A 24,726-nucleotide genomic window follows, 5' to 3' on the forward strand; every position below is an offset into this window, starting at 1 on the left:
TTCTTCCACCTACCTAAAAGTGTTTTGCAAATATTAGAATATTTTTGGTCGAGATTCTTTTAGCAAGGTGATAGTGAAAAAAAAAAGTAATACCGATGGGGTTAAATGGAGGAGGGCATGGAAGTTAGTACCTTAAGATCAAGTAAAGGGAATTGTTAGGTAAATGGCATTTTCGTCTGAGAATGGCCCCGGCCTCCCGCCCGACCTTCCAATCCCCGCAGCTCTCTCTCTCCCGCCCCTCATCCATGTATTTTTATGTGCATGAATCGACCTTGCTCCGGCGGCCAGCGAACCTACCTCCCGAGCTCCGGCGACTGTCGTACGACACGGGTTTCTTGCTGCAAGACCTGCCCCCGCTACCCCTGAGATAGGACGTGAAGCCTTCCTGCTCTGTCGTCCCTAATTTCTCACTCTATCTTCAACGATATGATGCACTGTTACATGTCATGTGTAATGTGTTGATGCTTTGCCTATGAATGTGTAGGCTAGATTAACGTGCTCTGATGACTGATTTGTGTGATAGTGCTTGTTGACGATTTCTGATAGTATCTGTTGTATACCTTTTTATAATACATAACACGGTATAACGGTTAAGTCCTTTACAATGCAATTTATCATTTTTATCATCCATACAACATTTGGTAGTCAACTTCAATATCTAGTCTAGGTTCTCAAGATCTAACACAGCCAAACAGAAATATTGGCATTTGATCTCAATGTCAATATCCTGGGTATTGGACATTCAGCCCAATACAATACCTAGCCCCCAATGCAAACATCCAAACAAAGCAGAAGAGATATTGAGGAACATAGGAGGGCCGGACCACTAAAGTATTTGAATGTTTCTCAAACAATTCGCGAAATGATTGCACCATACGTCCCATACACATACATGAAAAAAAAGGCTACATTTCTGCCTTGGCTGAATTATGGCAAGAACGTGGGAGTCTTCCTGACATTTGTAATCTGCTCAAAAGCATACGCCATTTCGATCAGCCTTGGCTCGTACCCTCTCAACCCACCGAAGGAGAGACCGAACGGCACCCCTGAATCGCCGTACCCGGCCGGCACGGTGATCGCTGGCATCCCGCCGATGGCTAGCACAGGGGCCAATGCGCTGTCAGGCGTCACGACGGCGTCCAGCTCGTGCTCCTTCATCAGCTTCTCCAGCCCGTCGGCAGAGAGCTTGTTCAACCGGCTGATCGCCGCTTTCTCCATGGCACCGATGCCAGTCGTGTTCTCGGATACCAGGAAGATGAGCTGCCCGTTCTCCTTCAGCTTCTCCTGTGTCATGCATGCACATATGTAAATGTCGCCCATCGTTTACAATGGAAAATATGGAATCTGAATCTGAAAGTTTGAGCTGACCTCGACGGGATGTGCATTGTTGAAGTCTATGACCTGCGCAAGCGATCTGACCGGAGAATTTGACAAGTCCGACAGATAGGAATTCAGGCTAGACTTGAACTCTGCTACTAATGCAATCTGTTCGCCGTTGTTAAGAGAATCCAATATGACACTTAGATTTTCTATGTCGAGGTTCTCGATCACGGTTGCTCCTTGCAACCTTCAAGAAAAACAAATAAAATGCAAGTTATGTGATACCATATTCACGCACCACCTATTGGCCGTTCTTACTTTTAATAAATTTCGCAATAGTGCGAGCATTGTGCATTCTATCGAAAACAAAAATGTAAACAGTACCACATTCTATAGAAATGTTGTTGGTAAACAGTGTGTTGCACCGTCCCGTTTGCGTAGTTGAAGAAGCCGTTGGGGACACCTATCCTCTTCCCCAGCAGCCCACCTTTCTTCAAGAACTGTGCATATCCACCATGAGGGATGTACTTGGAAGCTGCGGCCGTGGCTGCCGCATCTAGGGCGTCATAGCCCACAATGGCGTCCAACACGTGGACCGCATCCGTCACGGTACGACAAATTGGCCTGCGGTTTTAAATAAATATCGAGATTCAATTTCTCAAATGATCCTATCGTTTGAACCTAGATCCATGATATTTTTTCTCTTTTTTTTGGAAATCTTAGAAGAGAGGAAAAGAACACATTCACAAAAATTTCAATGTTAGTGGCAAGATCTCATTTGAAAAATACAATTTCAATCCATGTAGACTGAATCGACCAACTTGGCCGACATCAAGCTGTAACCTCCATGCCAAAATGTAAGGCTTGATTTAACTTGCATGGTCTTTAATGCACGGTTTTGAACACTAGTATATAGCAAATTATAGAGGTTGTCAATGTATAAATTGTATTTCTCTATTTGTCTCGCAAATACAAATTATAGTCACAGTGACCAGAAAAATCAAGGACGTACGCCTATAGTTTAGAGCACATGAAGTACATAATTGATGACAAATATTATTTATTTCAATAAATGGTGAAACTGAAATACTCCCTCCGTTTTAATTAAATTCGCGTTCTGTGTTTATTGAAAGTTAAAAATTTCAAAGCTGACAAAAAATATAAGAAAAATATCGATATCCTTAATAACAAATACATATAATATGAAAATATAGTGTTCTTCCCACATTGCGGAAAGCTGGCCGATATGAACTACATTCTTTATTAATTCCCCCGTGCACAAAAAATAAATCGTGTCTACTAGAAACATAAGTGTATATCTAGGTTTATTCTACTAGCAACATATATAACATAAAATCAGAGTATATAATATTGTGAAACTATATTTCAAAACAAATATAGTGGTACTAATTTAGTGCCATAAATATTGCTGCACTTTCCTATAATGTTGATCAAGTTTAGTAAGTTTGGTTTAAGACAAAGGCTAGAAGACTATATATTTTTTGAGCCTTGGGGTCATCAACTAGCTACCAAACAAGATTTAGTTTCTACTAGTAGCTAAGATTTATAGTTTTACTTACCCAATAGTGTCTTGCCTAGGTGAGATGGGGACGACGCCGGCCCGGCTGGTCAACCCCACCGTTGGCTTGATCCCGACCACCGAGTTCAGCGACGCCGGGCACAGTATGGAGCCGTCCGTCTCCGTCCCCAGCGTCACCGCCGCCATGCTTGCCGCCGCCGCGATGGACGACCCGGTGCTGGACCCGCATGGGCTCGCCGTCAGCACGTACGGGTTCTGCACCAACACCACAATATCAATCCAATCCCATGCATTCTCTCTATCGCGCGCGCGCCATTGATTGGAGCTAGCTAGCTAGAACGAGGGAGATGAGATCCCATGCATACCCTGGCCTGGCCGCCGCGGGCGCTCCAGCCGTCGGTGCCGGGGAGGCTGCGGAAGTTGGCCCACTCGTCCATGTTCGCCTTGCCCAGCACCACGGCGCCGGCGCGCCTGAGGCGGGAAACCACGCCGGCGTCCCTCGGCGGCACGGAGCCCAGCAGCGCGAGCGAGCCGGCCGTCGTGTTGAGCGCGTCGCGGGTGCCGATGTTGTCCTTGAGCAGGACGGGCACGCCGTGGAGGAGCCCGCCGGCGCCGGAGGAGCGCCGGCGCTCGGCGTCGGCCCGCGCGGCGTGGCGGAGCGCGTCCGGGTTGACCTCGACGACGGCGTGGAGGAGCGGGTTCAGGCCCCGGATGCGGTCGAGGTAGAACCGGACGAGCTGCACCGAGGTGAGGCTGCCGTTTCCGAAGCCCTGCTGGATGGTTGCCAGGCTCGCCTCCTCGATCCGGAAGCCATGAGCGCCGCCGGCGAGCAGCACGAGGGCGGCGGCCAGTGCCAGGAGCAGACGCGGCATTGTCGAATGTGTAGTCTCTGTCCACTGAACTGTGGTCTGTGGTCAGCTCAACTCAGGCTGCACCCTACTTATATGTGCATTACTACAGGAATTGATTATTCTTGACCCGTAAGGAGATTAGGCCTATCGATATGAACAACTTATAGAGATTAAATAACCATACTTATTAGAAGCTGTGCTCTGATAAACAATGGTGGTTTTGCTAGCGAGACACCACCCATCGTCATGGGTATCACGTGATGCACTCCAATTGGCAAAATTATACAAACTGCATCTCATATCTTGCCAACGGATAATACAAACAGAGGTGGTCATTATAAGTTCCGTTTGACCTATGGGAATCCGCAACAAGTTTATCCTTCCTACCCCATTTTCATCCACTTGTCTTAGCCTAGCATTATGGTGGACCATTTTAATTATGTTTTAACAAATTCATTTTATTTCATTATAATGTTAAAAAGTACTTTGTGGTTTTAGTCATTTGTTCATTTCAGATTACAAAATATATTCAACATATTATAATGAATGCAAAAGAGAGGGTGCTGCATCAACCACCTTTTTTTTGAGAGCTCACATGCCTTTATTCAAGTAGAAATGATAGTTACGGGCATGTTTAAACCTACTGGTGGTTCCAAGAACCAAACGTGTCTTCCGGCTGGCAAAGACGTTGCATATCTTGCCAGGCGGTGAGCTTCTCCATTTGACCCCCCCTTCTCATGCTTGAAAGAGGTGCCCTCTCTTTGTCGAGCTCTAATCTTTATCTCTGTCAGAATGCTCCCGAAGACGCCCAGGTTCTCGATCGCCATATAACCCCTGGACCACTTCTAGACAGTCTGAAGCCAGACAAATATGGCAGCAGATCATCAGCAATGTCCAACGCCTCTATGCAAGCTAGCGCTTCTAGGGATCCAGGATGATTAATTCCATCGAAAACGATTGCCGATGCGCCCAGGAAGACACCTGCACCTGATCGGCATACGACGCCAACTGCTCCCTTCACTGTCAGTTTAGCAACAGCCGTGTCCACGTTGATCTTGGTGCAGTTTGAAGGAGGAGGTATCCACTTCCCCGGTGGAGCAGCTACCGGTTTCCCTCCTCTCGCTTGCCCCTCTCGACCAACTTCATAGCTAATCTTTAGGTCGGATAGAAAGTGATTGATAAACAAGTTTGTTGCCATTGGGCTTTGAAAAACCTCCTCGTGAATGGCTTTCCACCTAGCATGCCATATTGCCCACATGGTGACAATCATACGAGTAAAGTCTGCCCCCTTCATAGACTCCATCATGAAGAAAAGCCATTGTCACGCAACAGTTTCAGCCGACAAAGAGATGTGCTCGACAATATCCTCCGCTGACAGAGCCCAGACACAGCGCGCCAAATTGCATTCGAACATGGAATGCCTCCAGGAATCAGCCAGACCGCAGATTGAGCAAGCCGGTGTCACCTCCATGTTCCTTTGGTGTCGTAGATCCCCTGTAGATAGGGACAGTTTCGGGAACCTCCACAGGAAAAATTTAACCTTTGACGAGACGTATATCTTCCACATCTTAGACCAGTCCCTCCCTTCCTCTGGTGTACGCGATGAAGCAGGTTTGGGATATTCAGAATTATTTCAGAATCCATCGGCAAGAAGAATTCTTCAATTCTCTCAACATTCCACCTTGACTCTTGATGAACAATGTAGTCACTCACCATGGGAGGAGCCCCTGCCCGCCGAGGTGCAACCGGGCATAACCTCTCATCCCTAGGTAACGCTGCATCAACCACTTAAGGGCAGAAAAATAGGCATCCAAAGGGACATCCAAACCAAGCAAGATGGACGCCCAAGGGGACATCCAGCCAAGTGACCCAATGGAACATCAACCCATGACAGTAGCCACAGAGCTAGCCCAAAACAGCTGGACATGCCAGTGCACTGAAGCAGATTAAAATATGCTATTATTGCACCAAATTTCATTAGTACATAGTATTAATTCTCCTGAGTTGGGCGGGCCAATTTGTTGCGCCAAGTTCTTCTAAGATGTTTCGGCAAGATTACTATCACATCCAAGCATAAGGGGTTCGCCAACTTCTTCTAAGATGTTTCAGCAGGATTACTATCACATCCTAGCGCTGGTTGTAATGTATTTGTACAACTCATTTACAGCCCGCTAGTAGAAATAAACTAACACACCAAACAAATACCAAACATGAACGATGTGTTCACTATTACTACTTATTACTTACAAAATGTACAACATTCCAGCGCCAATCTCGCTACTTGACTTCACTGTTTTCTTGCTGTACACCACTCATCCCTAGCCAAAACTAAACCTAGAAACTACAGAAATCTAGTTCACGCAAGAACACAAACCCTATCCTAACGGTTGATAATGTACATGATACCGCCAACTAACAAAATTCCACTTTTCAGACATATCTACACCATGCCAGAAAGCTCCCAAAACGACAGCTTGTCAGCATCATGTGGTTGAGAACCTGCCACTCTCACAACCGGGTACTACATTGTCCAGAATCTATCCGGGTCAGGGCTGAATAAGGAATAATCCTGGATCTCCAGATTTGCTACATGCCAATTGACCAGTCCCGCCTGGAGTGCCTTGACAAGAAACAGGACGATGGGTAGTATCCACCATTCATCGTCATCCCTAACTTTGAAGCTGCAGACGCGCGAAAAAACAAACAGATCAGTACTGGAATTCGATTGAAATTCTATCACCACAATTACATAAGGAATCTGACCTTCTGGTGCTTGATGCATGAGCTGAAGATGCTGCCAAAGAAGTTAGCCCAGAGTACAACGCACCACAGATGATTGCTACAATCTGCAACGAAATAAGACATACATCTCTGATGAGCCTGTTACATCATATCTATATGGATGGATACATAGATATTAACTCTTGCAACGGAGTTCAAAACAATAGCAATACAAATAACATACTCCCTCCGGTTCAAAATAATTGCCCAAAAATGGATGTATCTACGCACGATACATCCATTTTTGGGCAATTATTTTGAACTGGAGGGATTACATTTTTTTTTTCAGGAAATAAGATATATAAGAGCTCAAGGAAAAAAAAAAGACTTACAATGTTTATGACAGAAGTAATATTCCAAAGTGTAAAAATACGGGTCACGGAAGATCTTTTTGGTCCTCGACTGAAAAGCGCATTCAGACCAGCGAGGAAAGGAGAAAGCAAAGCAAGGGGTGGAATAAGCAATACAGCAAGGAAAGCCCCGACGGATATCCAGTAGTATTGTACGAGCATAAGCAATGTGATGGAAAAATCACCAACAAGTAATATACAGATAAGCAGCTGCAATGTTTCCTGAAATGTCAAAGCAAGGCCACTGTTAAGGCGATTGGCATGTAACGGCATGACCAACTATGTGCTTATTATAGAAACGGTCCAGTGGTTACTTACCGCATAGCCAATAGGCCTGCAATTTTGCAACAGCAGCGAGAAAGGGAAGAGATAATCTCTTTTACAGTCCAGAGACTTTAGTGTTTCTTCATTTATGACCACACCATTCACTCCGCCTGACAACCGCTTTCTTGAAACAGCATAGCTTGTGCAAGGCTGCTCCTGATTTGCCTGCTTGGATTTCTGTAATGGAACTGCAATTTTTTTCCTGCAGAATTAAAATTAAAGTTATTTTACACAGCATCGGAATATTTTTCCAAGACATGCTATTGTAGTTGGTTTACCTTGAACGGTCACCAGAGTCTGGGGCATGCTCATGATGGTGTTGGCTCTTATAGAAGTGTTCATTCACCGCTACAACAATACCTAGCTGGTAATAACCAGAAGCAGTGGTCTGAAACCACCCTAGCTCAACTCGAATACCATGTCGCTCAAGTTGGGGATTCCCATGACTATTAATCCAAGAAATGACCGGTTCCAAAGTTGACCGGATGCTGCCTTTCTTTACTGTCCTCAGTTGAGCATTTAAGCCAGCAACTAATCTGTTCCAGATCGCAGTAGATATGTACTGGCAAAATAAGAGAGACACTAGGAGTGTTTAACACAAGAAATGCATTTCATAATCATATATAACAAATAAAATGATAATAAGCACCTGAGGCACAAAAACACTAGAATATAATGCCAAAACCAAATACTCCCTCCGTTGAAAAAAAAAAATGCTGCTCAAGTTTGTCTAGATACGATTGTATCTAGACATGTTTTTAGTGTGTAGACACATCCGTATCTAGAAAGTACACTAACCTCGGGGCATATAGCTAATGTGATAATTTGCCTGAGTTGATGCATATCAACTACGGCAAATTGTCGAAAGTACACTAACCTCGGGGCAAATTATACAAAGATTTAAATGATAATATGCATTACTTCAGCCAAAAACCATATCCTGATCAACGACTCGCATATTTTTCACTTGGACAACGTGTGACATAATTGGAAAACTTGAAGCATATCCTCATGCAGCAGTAACATAATTGGAAAACATGTGACTACTACCTATTCCTGATGTAGTAGTAAGTAGTAACATGATCGGAACATGTGACTACTACCTATTCCTGATGTAGTAGTAAGTAGTAACATGATCGGAAAACCTGGAACATATCCATAAGGGACAAAACTGAGATGTCCTGGGCATCACCATTAAGTTGTAAATAAATTACCTGGCCAAGAAGATTCGACAGCAATGCATCGCTGTGTAGGTAGTATGGGGACATATAGCTCCCGTCACCACCAAAAATTAAACACATGGGAAACCTCTTTTGGATTGTGGATGTTACGTCAAGTCGTTTCTCATCACCTCCCAGAAAGAAATCAATGTAAGCAACCATCAAGTCTGGTGTAGAACCAACCTGTTAAATTCAACCAATTAGGTGTGTGCTGGACCTATTGGTCTGCAACAAACGATAATTAACCAATTTCCCTCAATTCCTCACAAGCTGCTAGTCAAATTTCAGGTTAAAGAACCAAGGATCATTATCATTCCGATTAGGTGCTAAGAGTATTTTAATGAACTGAAATAATCTATCTCTGAACACCAATTACAGGTCTATTTCGTAACGTTTGGGTACAAATTAAGATACATTTCTAGTATTACCATTATACTGAAACTCAGCTGAGCTCGACTTACTTCCTATCTGAACTGAGCAATGCTGCTTCATCCAGCCAGTTCTGATTTTATAAACATTTACATCATTATGGCTGGTTTTAATACTGAATGGCATGACTAAATTCTGTTACTGACCTTCAAGCCTTTATATAGAGCACGTGATCTGCAAGAGCGGAGACATGAATGATCATATTCAGATTTAACATATTCTTGAAGACGATGACTTTTCTTTCTTCTGCGCCATTGTTTCCAAGACCAGGCACAAGGATATGCAAGTACTGAAAGAATACTATGGACGGAACCTTCCCACCACTCAAAGGCTGCTACCAAGTTGATTTCATCGATAAAACGGTTAAAAGCATCTTCATACCTGCGTAAAAGGACAGTATTGTCACCTACAGTGAGGAGTTACATGTATAATTGAAGTATAGACGGGAACATTGACCATTGTTCTCTCGCGACATATGCGCCATTAAATAAGTAACAATATTTCAGCAAGATCAATTTGCTAAGTTTCATGCACCAACCAGTATAACCAAAAGCCCGAACTGATGGAAAGAAGGTGGGCAATCCACATACAATGTAACACCCCTCTCACATGTGACTCTATGAGGCCTCGTGGACGGAAAGAGGGCAAAAGCAATTTCTTATTAAATTTCAAAAGCCGAGACTTGAACCCAATCCTCTGTTCCGATACCATGTTAAGTTTCATGCACCAACCAGTAGAACCAAAAGCCTGAACTGATGAAAAGGTGGGAAATCCACATATACTGTAACACAATTCAGGTAAGTAGTACCTCCCATTAATAGATCACAATAGTTGAACTATTCCCAGAAAATATCATTTGAGCAAGGCCCTAATGGGTTCTTTGGATCTCAATTGAAGCTCCCATTTAGAACACAACAGTTCAAATGTTTTCAGCAAATTCCATCATTCGAAGCTAGACCCTAAAGTGTTCTTTGAGTCTTGATTTTAACATAAACCATTTTTACACTGAAGCAGCTTTTTTGGTTTTATTAAAAAAATGTAGCAGCTGTGTACCTATTGATACTAGGACCCAAGCTACAGGGACATCCAAGCTCCAATTTAAAGTAACAGTAAGTTAGAGGAAGGGTTACACAAAATGGGTTAACAAACAACACGTGCAATCTTTTCTGGTAGAACATCAGTGACATGTCGAAAAATTTAGAACTGATGATATATTTTTACGCTCTAAAATCTAATAGCTTTTGTGATGAATGAAAGCAGACGTATCAGTGATTATGTACTACTACCACTACCTCCGTTCCAATGTCAATGCTTACTAAATTTAACCAAATATATAGAAGAAAATGTGAACATCTACAATATTAAGTAATACATCATGAAAATATATCTTGGGTGAATCTATTGATACTGATTTGTTATCGTAAATGTTCGTATTTTTATACCTAACATTGGTCAAACTTGGAGATGTTAACTTTTGACTAAATATATATGCCTTATTCATTGGAACAAAGTGAGTATCATAGAAACATAAGGTGAAAAGCCTTACACAATTCCAATTATAGCGTCAGGAGGTGAGTAAGGAAGATGCCACGGTTCTCGAAATGTATTAGGCCCCATGAAGTATATTCTGTGTACATGGCTTTGTGTTTCTTCTGCCCTGCTGGCCCCAGGTACCTATTTATCAGCACAAACAAAAAAAAAAGCAAGATTCCTCAACAAATTGTACTACTAATGTCCAAGTAATTTATCATTTATAGAGTTAATTGTCCTCAACTCTTTTACAGTTGTTCGTCAAATCACATAATAAGCCTTTGACCATTGATCTATTAAAACTGATGTTTGTGTATGTTGAGGAAGACAGTAGTAATACAGTGAATAATATTCTCACGATGGAACCAGGAAATTATCCCTTCCTTCTCAACAGTTATTCTGCGTTAGAAGTCAAGTTTCTGTGATTTCATCGATTGTAAAGACAACAGGATGATACAATGATGGTCACATAAAGTACATATAATTATTTCAATCTTCTTTTTTTAGAAAGACATGTTTAGTAAGTGTGCAAGTGCATGTGACTAATTTGCTCAATGTCCTAGATCTAGTATTCTTTACAGTTGCCCTAGATGACTACATAAGATTATAATGTATCTGTTAAAAAAAAGATTATAATGTATGAAATGGACTATATACCTCAGCCAGTGAAAGCAAAAATGGTGAAGAAGCATATGCATCATTGTGGATTGCATTTGTTGACCGGTACGTGACGTCACTCTCGCAAATCTTAACTCTTAGAGCACTTAAGATGATTGCCAAAAGAATAATTGTAAAGAATAGGAAAATTGCAAAAGACCAAGGACCCCCAAAAGTATATACTAGTTCCTCAAGTGGTGTGTAACAATTTGGCATCTTGTACTTAGCAGATATGCACTTATACGGGCAGGATGGCTGGGTAACACCACCTAGCAAGTCAAAGTTAGTGCTTAGTTTCTTCCATGCAAAGTGGAGAAGATTGAACATAAATTTCAGAAAGACAACGCAAGTCCAGAGACCTACCTCTTACATATATGAAGTCAGCACGGTTTGGAAGACCATTCAAAGAACAAGGGGTGCAGAGAGATGAGTTGGACCCAACAACATTTTTATATGTGCCAACTGGGCATTCCTGGAAATAGTTATAGTCAGTCAATAGTTTCGAACGAACTAATGAAACGTCATTTGATAGTGTTAGACAGCATAATGCATTTCAAGGAGGAAGCCGCCTTGTGGGCACAGGCTGGAGCACTTGGCCTGAGAGCCGTGTTACCGACAAAGCTGGGATGTACACTAGGAAACTCCTTTTGTTTTAACACCTCTTAGGAGACTTGTTCGCGTTTTCTCGAAAAAAAATTGACTTGAGGTTTTTCTTATTTTGTAAGTACTTTGCAAGAGAAATCTAATGGCATCTCTACGTGTTATTAATGGTCAAAAATTTAAAAATGTTAACCGCATGGGTCCCTCAGTGACCTATACTAGAGGCAAGGCAGAGGATTATTTGGTTGCACAGTATTCACCATGTCAAAACTATGTACTCATATTAGTTTATAAGTACAGACAAAAATCTTAAGACACTTCAATCCTTCAAAGTCCAGTACAGAGCATGTGTAACAATGCAAGTGAGGGTGGTCCAGCTACTCCGTACCACCTATCATAAACTTAAGATAAACAGGGAGAATAACCAGACACATGTCCAACTGTGTTTTCTAACATGCCATGTAAACTATTGCTTATGGATTGTTTACTTTTGATCAATGTACAGTTGACCATTTAATACTGCTAAAGATAATGAACAATAGCATACTCACTCCGTTTATAATTATCATGTGTTCTAGGTTAAGTCGAACTTTATAAAGTTGAATCAAATATATATATGAAAATATATCAACATTTAAAATGTAAAATGAATATTATTTGAATAATCATAGAATATATTTTTCATATTATATGCATTTGGTATTATAGATGTCAATATTTTTTCAGATATTTTGGTCAAACTTTATAAATTTTTACTTCGACTAAACCCAGAACGCAGGGTAGTAAAAAACAGAGGCAGTATAAGCATCTTAACCTCCTATCTTCGTGGACAGTCCAATTTGGTGAACTGAACGGATTATTAAGACCAGAACTGGAACTGGAAATAAATGCCTGGACCACAAAAGTTACCTGTGTGTCTCACTGATCAATTAGTATAAGGATATAGCAGCTCCCTCTACTCGGCACAATCTACCTGGTACCTACAAACCCTTCACTGGGTGAACTGTCCTTTGGTGTCACATATCCCCATGGGAAGCCAATGCATGTCTCGGGTGCAAGTTCTTCCTTTGGCTTGCTTTGCAGCAATGATGCTCAACAGCAGATGGGCTTGAAATCAGCCATTGCTGAATCACACACGCTGCCCTCTTTGCAGATAGCTGCAAGAAGCTGCGAAGCAGCTGTTCATGCAATGTGTTTCGGACCCGTCAGCTGCAGCTGCAACCCCATTACAAGGAGCTGATTCAAGATAGTGGTGGAATTCCGATGCGCAAGGAAGCCAATCTGCAGAAATGTTTCCATCATCCTAGTGCCATTGAGGACGTGGTACATTGAGGAGAGGGTTGAAATGGTAATGGCAAGTGTAGGGTGTATGTTTTGTTAAGTTTGAACAACCATGAGAGATAGACTTAGCCAGGCAAAAGATGGGGCAGAAGTAGCAGTGAAAAGAGTTCGATTCACAGTGATCCTCCTCATCTGGTCAGTTCGGCGGGAGAGGAACAGTCACGTCTTCCAAGACGAGTGCCATGATTTAGCGGCTGAGGTGACGAGAATTAAGATGTCAGAGGAGACGAGAACCAAGACGGTGGGAGGGCATTGGACACAGGGAGGCAGGCGCACCACCGAAGGTTTCACATACCGACATGCTATTAAGCCAGAAGTGTGTGGTGTGCGTTCTTTTGTGTGACTTCTCTCTCTCTCTCTCTCTCTCTCTCTCTCTCTCTCTCTCTCTCTCTCTCTCTCACAGCTAAATTAGCCTTCAGATGTTCTTGTCACTAAAAACCTTACCCTTTTTTCTTAATGAAAAGATTTACAAAGCTTTTACGGCTTTCTAGAAAGAAGTTTGAACGACTTTGGGAGATAGACTTAGTTTAGTTTTGTGCTGCGTCCTGGGGCTGAAATGTTCTGTCCAGTGTCCACCCTACACCATACGGCCCTACCTCTTCTTTTTCTTTTCCCTTTGATGAAAATATTCTTGAGTTCACTATACTATTTAACGGAAATAGATGCAAAGACTTCGCATGCACTAGAAAAAAACAGGTAAAATAAACTAATATATGCATCAAGATGAATACTAGATAGCACTTAACTAAACAAATCAAGGCTCAAGTTACCAATACCAGCCAACAGCTCAGAAGTTTTATCTATGAAAGCTGGATGAACATGGTGAGTTTAGTGCTCTTACATCACAAAAGGTTCCATATAGTCCTACCGGGCACTCCTTTCCTGTTACTGTTCCATTTTCTCCGAAATGCCCATCGTCATTACCAGTTCCTCCACTACAGAATAGAACAGCAATTGGAGGTTAGCACTTAACTAAACAAATCAAGTCTCAAGGCAGTGCACAAATGAAGTTCCATGAAAAATAAATGCTATAGATTTATCCCGTGTAGGTCACACAGATAGTAGTCATTGCATTTCATGCTTGGTTGTACATATACTTCTATCTATAGGCGCGCTTTTTTAACCATGCTTTAGAGAAAGAAGTATATGTACAAAGACGCAACCTCGTCTGTAATTGTCATTGGCTTTTACTACTCCCTCCGTTCACTAATATAAGATGTTTTAGTTTTTTGTAGATTTATCTTTTTTTTAACCTTTGGACAGTAGGGAAGGCCCCTACTGCTTTCTATATTTCATATAAACACCAGCTTAGTACATAATTCCATTGTGTGATCAAGGAGTTTATGAAACTATGTAGTTCCTCTTTGGTTCTATGAACTAGAAGCCCAAAGGCAGTGCAAAATCTAGCCTTCCAAGAGCTAGTGTCCGGCGTAATTCCCTGGAAAAGAAGGCATTGCGTTCCTTCCAGATGGACCATGCAGAAATCATGAAAGTTTCTATGAGCATGAGTTTAGAAGATTTATCTATTTTGATGTGTATCTAGTCTATTTTTAGTGTGCAGATTCACTCATTATGGTGTGTATCTAGCTCACTTTGAAATGTCTAAAACGTCTTATATTTGTGAACAGAGGGAGTACATGATTGCATACCTTGATTCAATTGTACCATTGATAGAAGCAATCTGAACAAATTCATCTCCAGTAGCAATATTTGACCAGTGAAAGTGTATCCTGCCACCGCCACCGCCACCTCCGCCATGTATGCCTCCTTCGCCACCAGATGCTGACAATGCTGAATTTTTCTCTACCAGAAGCCATTGAAGAAAAAAAAGGATTGTTCCTCCAGAACCACCACCAATGCCACCTTTAAAGGTCCCATTGGATTCTCCAGTTATGCCTCTATTGCTTTCACCATTAGAGCTCACAGATCCATATATTGACAATCTTGCAAGTGGCCATTTCGTGGACCCAATGACTGCATAAGGAAATTGACAGAATTGAAAAGAAAAGTTGTATCAAAAGCTTCACAAAGTAAACATACTTATTTCCAGAAGAAAACTGAAAAAGAAAGGTTTGTTAAGTCAGAGTTGGTAGAATATGCTTTCATTGTGCAGCGCTATGCATGTCAAGCACGGAATAAGGAAATAAAAATATGCTGACACTTAACTCGTATAATGCTATTAACGAGCTTCAAGAAAAACAAAAGGAAACGCATATACAGGCCTATCTTCAGCATGGTATAAATCTCATAGTGGATCAACGTCAAGACCACATAAAATAGTACAGACCTATTAATCCCCCGCCAGTACTGTGGTCAGCTGACTCAACAGAACCGCTACCACTTCCTAGCTCACATGGAAGATAGGAATTGCCATATTGTTGACCTCCTTCACTTATCATTCCATTGTAAATCCCTACACCACCCTGGCCTCCATGACCAGCACCACCACCAGCTCCATACTTAAGGAATGTTCCTCTACCAATTCCTTCCATACAACCTATAAGAGGATCCGCTGAGTGAACAGAGTTACAACATTGATAAAAGATATTCCAGTTCTTTACTGATCACAAAACGAAACACTGAATCACCTAACTCTGAGGCACTTATTGCACCATCATTTGTAACAGTCACGGTTCTTGCTCGATGAATGTGAATTATACTCCCCCTGACTATGCCACCAACAGTTATGTCTTCAACACGGCAAATCTGCAAAACGTGAATATCTTACAAGGAAAGCTACAACAAAACTTGTACTCGAAACTGCAATATAGCCAGATCCAAAAAAATAAAAAATAAAACCACAAACACAGCTATGAAAAAAGTATAAACATAGTGTTATTTCTGTTTGCAGGATGGAATATTTCTTGGGTCAGTGGTAACATGAAGGTGTATTGTTTACCACCCTCACCATGTTAGTAACAAGAGGTGCTTTCCTCTTGTCTATCCATTTGATATGTTTGTTGACCTGGGTTAGGTATAATCTATGAAACCATACAGGTTTACAGATCTGCATGTTTTGCATTCTGGCGGTCGAGTCAGTGTTGCATAAAAAAAATGCAGTGCAATGCAATCTCTACTGAATGATAGTGAAGGTTGGAGTGCATGTATCAAATTTGACATGGTAATATGGTATACAACACATTTCAACAGGCAAAGCTTTCAGACACATCTAGGAATGATTATGCAAAGGCACAAACGTAACTAAAAGGTATCGTTATGCTTCCTTGCCAAAAGCTCTTTCTTATATAGAAGATCTACAAGATAGTGAAAATTTGGAGTTTCCATCAGAAGAGAATGTCACAGCAAACAATTCTTACTTGGATTGTAAAGGACAAGGAGCTGTTAACATGGCAATCATCAGGGGGTGCGATTAACTCAGTAGGGCATGTTTTACTTTCACAGACCGAAAGTGCATCCCTGATATCAAAAGATGTCAATCCACAGCATTGCTTAGAGGCAACTAAAGATCATTAATTTACATTGAAACATCAGAACTCACAAGGTGCTTTGAACATCCTCATCTATAGGAGCCTGGACAAGGGAGCCAGGACCGACCTGCTTATACATCAAGAGAAGTTGTCATCACAAGTTGCAACACGCAGAATAAATGTTAAAGCACACATGTTAGTTCGGCTGATAATGTGGACCAGCTGAACACTAAGCAAGGCAAAATGAAAAACAAGAAATGCAGTTGCACAGGATTAAGAAAGAACCACGGAAAGTGGATTTACTTGTTTCCAGAGCATCCCAAATCATAATTGGATCAGGAGATCAATGCAACTATGCAAGTGGTTCAAACAAGGTACGCAAACACTAGGAAACAAAAGTGCTTCCCAAGATATCTATAATGCTGAAAGCTGACAAGCAGCATGAATAACAAGAACAGAAGATACCCTAAAAAGAACATAACGTCATTAACCTACCAACGCTCTTCCTATAAATGGCATAGGCAGTAATTAGGAATGAGAACCTATAAAATAGTATCACTGCTTTTTTTTCCATGGTGAAATAGTTGCAGTGCTTTGTATATGAAATTATGCAGACTGTCATACAAATAAACATTGTCACCAGCAAGGAGGCCACAATCAGAAGCCTTTGTCTCCAGCAAGGAGACAATTCCAGGCCTTCACATGTTACAATTCTCTTCCCGCTAGCATGGACAACAGATCCTCGGACCTCGGTGTTTCCAAGTTACTTGGGTTTGAGAACTCTGGTCTTGATTCTGGCCATGAAGCTCAACAAGGCAAGCATTGACCATTTTATGGGTTTGTGTCGTGGTGGGGCCAGCTTAGGTTTCTTCCATAAATCAGGTTTCAAGGCTTACATACTAGAAGTCCAAAAATTCCTTCGTATCAAGTTTGTTGTAAACTCCTCAAATCCACGAGAGGGCCCAAGTTCAAAAGACTATACAAGTGAGAAGCTCAAGCTTACACTCCAACAAACAGGGCTTAACTAAGTTCCAACTAAGTTTTAAAAAAAACTAAATCAAGTCATAAACAGATCATCAGATCCTCCACTCTATTGCTGAGCCGCGTGCAGTACAGTCAAGTATTCATTATACAATCTTCGCAAAAACAAGTATTCATTATACAAGTTATGTGATCTTCAAAAAAATTCAAATTGGAGAATACAGATAAGTGAAGTGTCCTACATAATGTTGTATATATTATACCATGTTTCTGCCTGGAGAAGGCAATACTAAACCAGGGAGGGGAACTGGGGAAGGGTATAGTATTTACATAAGTACCAGTACTTCATTGCACAAAAACTGAATAGGTAGTGTTTATATTATAATCTTACTTCAATGTTGTAAAACAAAGATAGAAACAGTTGCCGCGCTTTGATTTCATCTCCAGGACCACTCAAGTTAAGAAGACCTTGTCCATAGACTCCCAGAGCAGCATTTGAAGATATCACTGATCCATGCTGTCAGAACAACATAGAAAACTGAACTTGCAGTACTACGAAAAGAACTTTTTGCCAGTAAGTCTTTCAAACAAACACAAAAAGAACATTTTGCCAGTAAGTTTCTCAAACAAACATACCTTGAGTACAACAAGGTTTCTTGCCTCAAGCATAGATGTAAGAACAACATCCTTAGCCCCACCATCTATCTGAATCTTTGAATCCCACATTAAGAGCACCTTCACGTACATTCTGAAAGCACCATACACCTTCAATAACAGGAGCAAGTCAGGGCTTGCATAACATGATCATAAAGGATATTATAATGAAGTAACCATACAGTACATTTAGTACATCAGTGTCTTCCTACTGAATCCTGTTTGCAATTACAAGACACGCGCGTGCACCACACGCGCACACACAAACGAGCCCATCCTCTAATCACATGCTGAATAACGGAAACCAGGCATAATTCGGCGAATTTCACTAAATTCCTACTGAACACACACCTAAGCGTGTTTAAATGTGAGCACCAGGATCTGAACCCTGGAGGCAACACCACCCCATCAAGAAGTTGGTTCTCATATTTCAGTTGAATATAACGCTTTCATGTCTACAAGTGTTGGACGCATGACAGTTCCCCAATACTTCTCCTGCATGTTTCAGAGCCATGTAAAGAAGCCATGGCAGATCACATGTTGGAATATTGTTAATTTTCATGTCTGACAGATTAAGGCCTCAAGTTTGGAGCAAATATATCACGTAGTTGAGCAGCTGGTAATGTAGTTGTTGCACACAGTTGGTAGAGCAATATCAAACTCACCTGGGCGGAAGATTAGATATTCAAGAGGGTAATCACATCAGCTTAATACTCAACATATTTACTACATACAGCATGGTGCAGCTCGGTGGGTGAAATTTACAGATGAAAAATCCTAGTTGTGTCATAGGGCACTGAAATTTGCAGGCATTAAAGCACTCCCCACCGACGTACTTAGGCCCGTTGCTCCAAAAAAAAATATACATGCACTTTATTTTGTCATAATTCCTCGCAAACAAATTAGTGATTTTTTTAAGAAATACTGGTGCACAATTGCCTTGGAAGCCTTGAATTCTATAAACAATTAAACATAGTAAGACTCTTCTTTGAAATAATTTATAGTGCACCAACCCATCCTTTAAGTTGGTGCCTAAGGAAAACTCTCGATCATTTCAAAGCCAAGGAGAGACCTTCAGCACACAAATACATAATTTGCTATAGATGAACTGATTACTATGTGATGCATATGAATAATTATTTATGACCATCAACAAAAGATATGTATACAATAAGGCATACCTTTATAACAGAGTCACTCATTAGAAGCTCTTCCGCAACCAGCTCAAACTCTGATATTGGATTGTCAGATAACCCAAAGCAGATGCTACCCTTACTAAGTAGCCTTATTTGCCCAGTCACCTGATAAATAGAAAATAGGAGAAAATAAAAATAGTTAATATAATAATGCAAATGGAGATAGAAATAGGAAAGGTGTCAAATAACAACAATCAGCAGGTAAAGAGAAGGAAAGCACAACAGATATAAAGGGCATGGAATCCCATTGAAACAGATTTCGAAAGGAGCGCAATGAAAAATTTGAACATGTATGATATGCATAGACTTCATTGCTTGCTCAGGTCCACAAAGAATATATATCCTACTACGAATTATTTAGTGTCCCATGTTAACAGAAATGTTATGACCAACAAATAAATTAAACAATTTAGCCAAAACTTAGATTTACAAGAAATGTGGGAATCAATGTTACAAACAGTGAGTGTTGACACTCTATTGCATGCCAGTGCGGGACAGACTGACAGTGATGGAGCTAGGGGAACATGTAAGTCTTTTAGTAGCTACTCCAATGGGAGATTCCTTGCTTACAAAGCTAGTATCAAAGGACTGCGTTATTACGAGAGCAGATCAGGAAATGAAGGTGGATCTAATAGTTTTAGACTTTCTATATTTGGATGCTGGTATGGATTGGTTGTCTGCATACCATGCTCGTGTGGATTGTGTTTTAGGAAGATAGTGACTCAACACCCTGTAAACCATCGTTTGAACTTGTTGGGGTGTGTGATGAATATCCCGCTCGAATCTCGGCCATTCATGCCACTCCAGCTACTAGAGTATAGCAACTTTCGCTACCTTAACTCTTCTTGTTATTATCCAGACCCATCAAGTCATTCAAAAGCAAAGCAAGAAAGATGAATAAGCAAAGCGAAGGCCAAGCTTGATCTCCCTTTCCCTTGATATGGCGGACTCCTAAAATAGGCTTTCTTTGTTCGTATGATTTTTAAGAATACTATAATAAGCCAGCAGGGGCTTTGTACCCTCCCAGGCTCCCATGCTGGTACAACGAGCACCGCCAAACTTTTCTTCGTCGCAAGGAACCCATGGTGCAGCAGTAGCATTGCAAAGCGCTAGCTCAGATAATAAGTTGACCGAGTACTGGGATTTTAATTGACCTGAAGGTAAGTAAATAGAGTGGCTAAGTTGTGTTGGTGGGTTTTCGGTTCATTCCATATAAGAAAGACTAGGGCACCAGGCAGCCAAGCTAGCCAAGTCAAGCTAAGAGAGTCTGAGATACTACTCTCAACGATGACGCGATTGCCAGGCACAGGCACAGGGCGGGCAGCGCAACGAGAAACTCTAGTAACAAGCTGGCAACATGCGCGGGAAAATCTCCTATAACAGATCACCTCCATATTTAACATATTCATCACCGGATGTCACTTGCCCACATTGTGTTCACATGAGCTAAGAGAGTCTGAGACACTACTCTCAACGATGATGCGATTGCGAGGCACGGGCACAGGCGGGCAGCGCAACGAGAAACTCTAGTACCAAGCTGGCAACATGCGCGGGAAAATCTCCTATAACCGATCACCTCCATATTTAGCATATTCATCACCGGATGTCACTTGACCACATTATTTGGACCCTTTGATGGTCAAATCCTATAAGTGTGACTGAGAACATAGGGACATGACAAGGAAGTTCAAGAAGTGCTACTCTTCAACAGCTCATGTCAAAACCTAGTCCAAATATCTAACACCACTTTACAGTCACATTAGCTTGTTGAGAACAATAAGAAATAAATTTGAAATACTAGACAATAGCCCAGTGGTGTAGGGAGGTGGTGTCTCCTTGCCAACCTAGATTCGACCCCTGTGAGGATTAAACCTCATTGATTTATTTCGCCTAGCGAATAAAGCAGTATTGCCTTCTTAACAATGTGTGAGGGGTCCTAGTACCCTTAGTGCCATTATTAACACATCATATACCAATTTGCCGTGTCAATATTTGCGAATAGTTATTATTGAAAATATATTTACAGAAGAAACTGCAAATTAGGACCTGTTCAGAAGTCCTCTGCTCCTACACAGCACTTCCGGAGCGGACGGAGCTACTGTTCATTTGTAGGGAGTCGCTAAAGTCCAGCTCTACGAGCTCCGTGAATTTCCACGGAGTGGAAGACTTCCAAACAGGTCCTTAGTGTGGTGTAGAAGCAAATACTAAAAGAAGAAATATTAAGAAAAGTGGAATAGTGGTTGTGGTTATACAGGTACAGTATCTTTGTCCAAAAAAATACATATACAACACCAGATAACCTCAGAAATTAGTCGCACGAAGGCATAGAAATTATTGATTAATGAAGAAATCATGAATGTGATGCTAGTGGGTGGGTCATAGTATTCAAACCTGTACTCTGGACCACAGCAAGGGAACCAACACCTTTGCATTGCTCTCCACAAGCACATTCGACCAAAGTTTGGTCACTGAGAAACCTAGTAATGGAGTTTCCGTGTGCGTGGTGAAGTTTCCATTGCTGACCTTTAGAGTCTCCAATGATGTATCATATATTGTACCTGCTGCACCTGCATTCTCGGGGCACCCAAAACTCTGTCCACCTGATGGATATGAAAAGTTTGCCATCGGAATACAACAAAAGAGGAATGGATTGCGTTACTAAGAAGTTCTGAAGCTAAAAAGCGCATGTATATACCAGAAACAAATGCATCAATATTCAACACTCTGGATGGATAAGAGACATAATAGTGACAGTATAAATCGAGGCACACAGCCACAGAAAGACCTAAACTGGTGAATTTGACGATGTAGGACAATCCAGATTTAGATTAATATTTGTATGGAATGTCTAATTGAACCATTAAAAAATGTCTAGCTAAAATTTAGGAAAATAAAGGGCGAGCAACATTTTAGCTGATTTAAAACTAGGGTTCTCTAAGATTTGCCAGCTTACAAGTTACAATGACCAGGGCTAATTATCTGTTCACTTGCAGAAGAGGTTTATGAGTCCCAATATCCGATTTTCTGTCTTTTTGTCTAACTTTTTGTGTGTGCCTTTTTCGCACTAATTGCTATACCACAGAATATGTGGTAATACGCATATTGCGACATAAATGCACATACTTCAATATAACAGGCAACATCTCTGAGGTTCTGATGCTCAATATTAATTGATATCTTGCTCTCGATAATTTTGTTATTGATATTTAGCAGTTGTTCCATCCAGAGAAACCAGTGAGATATAAAAAAAAAATGATGTTTGCAAACAAGAGCAGAGTGGTACTTTACGCAAGACAGTCCATAACAAGGCTTCATAAGTTTAACATCCAAACAGGTATAATGCATACTATGGCTATTAGCTTTAAGACCATCATGCAATATCTAAACATATAAAAACCTCACAACTCACGAGCAATGAAAAGTCCAAAGTGTTTTTGCACATCAACTAAGTCAACATAGTGCATTAATTAAGCTATCTCTACATGCGTTTAAACCTGCATGTCACACCCTTAACGCATTTTGTACAGTACCAACTAGCCAGAGAACCAATACATGACACCACACAGTATTCGACAGTAACCAGAAATAAATATATATTGCACTTTGTGTGCAATAACTTGCCACATCAAGAAAATACTCACCATGAACTATAATTTCCAAATCTTGTTGAATGCTGTAAGATTCTAGAGATATCCTCCCACCACCGCCTCCGCCCCATCCACTACCACCAGAAGCACTTATTGTACCATTGCCATATCTAGAATGTTATACAATAAGGAACATTATATCTCAAGGTCGCCACAGAAAGCATACAATGCAAGTATGAGGATTGCTACTTTGATTTAGTAATAATCTTATGGAGAAAATGTTTTTGGATCTTACAAAAATTAATAAAAACAAATATTTGCATATGATAATAAAATAGTAACTAATCAGGTGATCCTCAATAATCAAATACCTAGGTCTATCAAATCAATTAGAAAGCCACAGTAAGTTTGTTGCGCTGAGCAACATCAGTGACATCTTTGGTAAGCTTATGTGCATTCACATGGCTGGAGGCGGAAGGAGGTGAAGGAAGGAGCATGGTGGAGGCCACAGGCAGCTACCATGCATGGCGAAGGTGATATATGCAGATAGGAGCAGATGTGTACAGAGTTGGTCATAATCAGAAGTAGGTTATAAATAATATGATTGATATCAAATCTTGGATCAGCGATAATGTCGGTCGGATTTCAATGGGATTTGGGTATTTGCAAAGATTTGGACGTACAGTTGGGCAGCTAAGGGTTTTCAACTTGATCCTGAATAATGCAATAAGGGTTTTCAACTTGATTCTTATCTGCTCCATGAAATAAGGGTTTTCAACTTGATCCTGAATAATGCAGATCCACCCAGTGTCTTATGAAGTAGAACGACATGGAAACTAATGAAATTATTATCTAAAAAGTTTCTTATCTAGCATGACATCTTACGTGCACGGGGAATAATCAAGTCATGAGCATATTTAGACAGATTGCACATTTATTTATCTACATAATAATCGTCCGTAGTGGCTAATTTCCATGGAATAATGCGAGGAAATAACATACTAGCAGAATATCAAACAGGACTGGGATTCTTGTATCCAACGATTTCACATTGCTAGCATAAATCGCATTGAGTAGTAATAAATTAGAAAGTCGAGATGAAGATCTTACAGCTTGTAAGCTTGGACCATGATGCTCCCACCAGAGCCGCCACCGCCTCTGAGCCCGCCGATGCCCCCTTCAGCAAGCACATCCCCATCGACACTGAGAATCTCGCTGGCCCTGAGCAAGACACGGCCTCCACCGTCCCCTCCGAGCTGCTCATCAGCAGACAAGCTGCCCCCCTTGCTCCCGTAGCTCCAGGGGCTGTCCAAGTAGACCCACGCATACACGTCCCCGCCCCAGTTGGTGTCATTGGAGACCTTGCAGGACGCGCCGCGGCCGCCGTGCCCGCCGCCGGCCCCCTCGAGGCTGTGTGGCGTCCCGGACGTCTGCGGCGGGGGCTCCCCCGCGAGGCCCGTGGTGTTGACGGCCGAGCCGGCCCCCAGCGAGACGTTGCTGGCGTAGAGGCTGACCGTGCCCGCCACCACCTGCGCGCGCGCGCCCACGGCGATGCTGCCCGAGACGTTGAACGCGAGGGAGCAGCCGGGGAGCGGGCAGGCGATGGTGACGCCCGGGCCGATGGAGAGGCTCCCGGCGCCGTAGACGCAGGCGGGGGCGGAGAGGGTGGTGGTGGAGGTGAGGGAGCAGGTCGTGTCGAGGGACCCCGTGCCGTTCAGGTCGGCGCAGGTGTGGGTGGTCGACGAGGGGCTCCCGCACGGGAGGTCGTCGTCGTGCAGCAGCGGCGCCCCCGCGTCCCCGCTGGAGGCGCCGAACTCGGAAGGGGTTTGCGCGCCGGGGCGGTCCTCGACCGCCGACGCGGGGAGGCCGCGGGGAAACAGGACCGCCGCCGCGAGCAGCGCGGCCCAGCAGGCGAGGCGCCCCGTCGGCGTCGTCAT

The 24,726-nt window shown here is 42.1% G+C and overlaps 2 protein-coding genes across 2 annotated transcripts; both read right to left on the reverse strand.

Moving 5' to 3' along the window:
• Positions 1-926: 926 nt before the first annotated feature.
• On the reverse strand, positions 927-3,732 carry LOC124679333 (probable amidase At4g34880). The gene is made up of 5 exons (XM_047215112.1): positions 3,226-3,732; positions 2,901-3,115; positions 1,705-1,944; positions 1,369-1,567; positions 927-1,284 (listed from the first exon to the last, which is right to left on the reverse strand). The coding sequence occupies exons 1-5, from the start codon at positions 3,730-3,732 to the stop codon at positions 928-930; spliced, it is 1,518 nt and encodes a 505-aa protein (XP_047071068.1). The 3' UTR covers position 927.
• Positions 3,733-5,801: 2,069 nt separating this feature from the next.
• On the reverse strand, positions 5,802-24,726 carry LOC124673283. The gene is made up of 22 exons (XM_047209397.1): positions 23,900-24,726; positions 22,844-22,959; positions 21,594-21,802; positions 19,188-19,307; positions 17,989-18,117; positions 17,744-17,869; positions 16,443-16,498; positions 16,261-16,360; positions 15,532-15,649; positions 15,231-15,440; positions 14,593-14,917; positions 13,785-13,878; positions 11,366-11,474; positions 11,003-11,271; positions 10,362-10,489; positions 8,962-9,196; positions 8,381-8,569; positions 7,445-7,728; positions 7,161-7,368; positions 6,825-7,064; positions 6,475-6,557; positions 5,802-6,392 (listed from the first exon to the last, which is right to left on the reverse strand). The coding sequence occupies exons 1-22, from the start codon at positions 24,724-24,726 to the stop codon at positions 6,233-6,235; spliced, it is 4,335 nt and encodes a 1,444-aa protein (XP_047065353.1). The 3' UTR covers positions 5,802-6,232.

Source organism: Lolium rigidum, chromosome 7, assembly GCF_022539505.1.
Source record: "Lolium rigidum isolate FL_2022 chromosome 7, APGP_CSIRO_Lrig_0.1, whole genome shotgun sequence".
Lineage (NCBI taxonomy): Eukaryota > Viridiplantae > Streptophyta > Magnoliopsida > Poales > Poaceae > Lolium > Lolium rigidum.

Excerpts from the sequence above, each read along its gene's own strand:
- LOC124673283 (XM_047209397.1), bottom strand. The coding sequence starts at position 24,726 with ATGACGACGCCGACGGGGCGCCTCGCCTGCTGGGCCGCGCTGCTCGCG. Across the intron at positions 18,118-19,187 it reads TGAGTGACTCTGTTATAAAG|GTGTATGGTGCTTTCAGAAT; the intron begins GTATGCCTTATT and ends CTGTTATTGAAG. Across the intron at positions 7,065-7,160 it reads GCAGGCCTATTGGCTATGCG|GAAACATTGCAGCTGCTTAT; the intron begins GTAAGTAACCAC and ends TTGACATTTCAG.
- LOC124679333 (XM_047215112.1), bottom strand. The coding sequence starts at position 3,732 with ATGCCGCGTCTGCTCCTGGCACTGGCCGCCGCCCTCGTGCTGCTCGCC. Across the intron at positions 3,116-3,225 it reads CCCGCGGCGGCCAGGCCAGG|AACCCGTACGTGCTGACGGC; the intron begins GTATGCATGGGA and ends GTGTTGGTGCAG. Across the intron at positions 1,285-1,368 it reads ACAATGCACATCCCGTCGAG|GAGAAGCTGAAGGAGAACGG; the intron begins GTCAGCTCAAAC and ends TGCATGACACAG.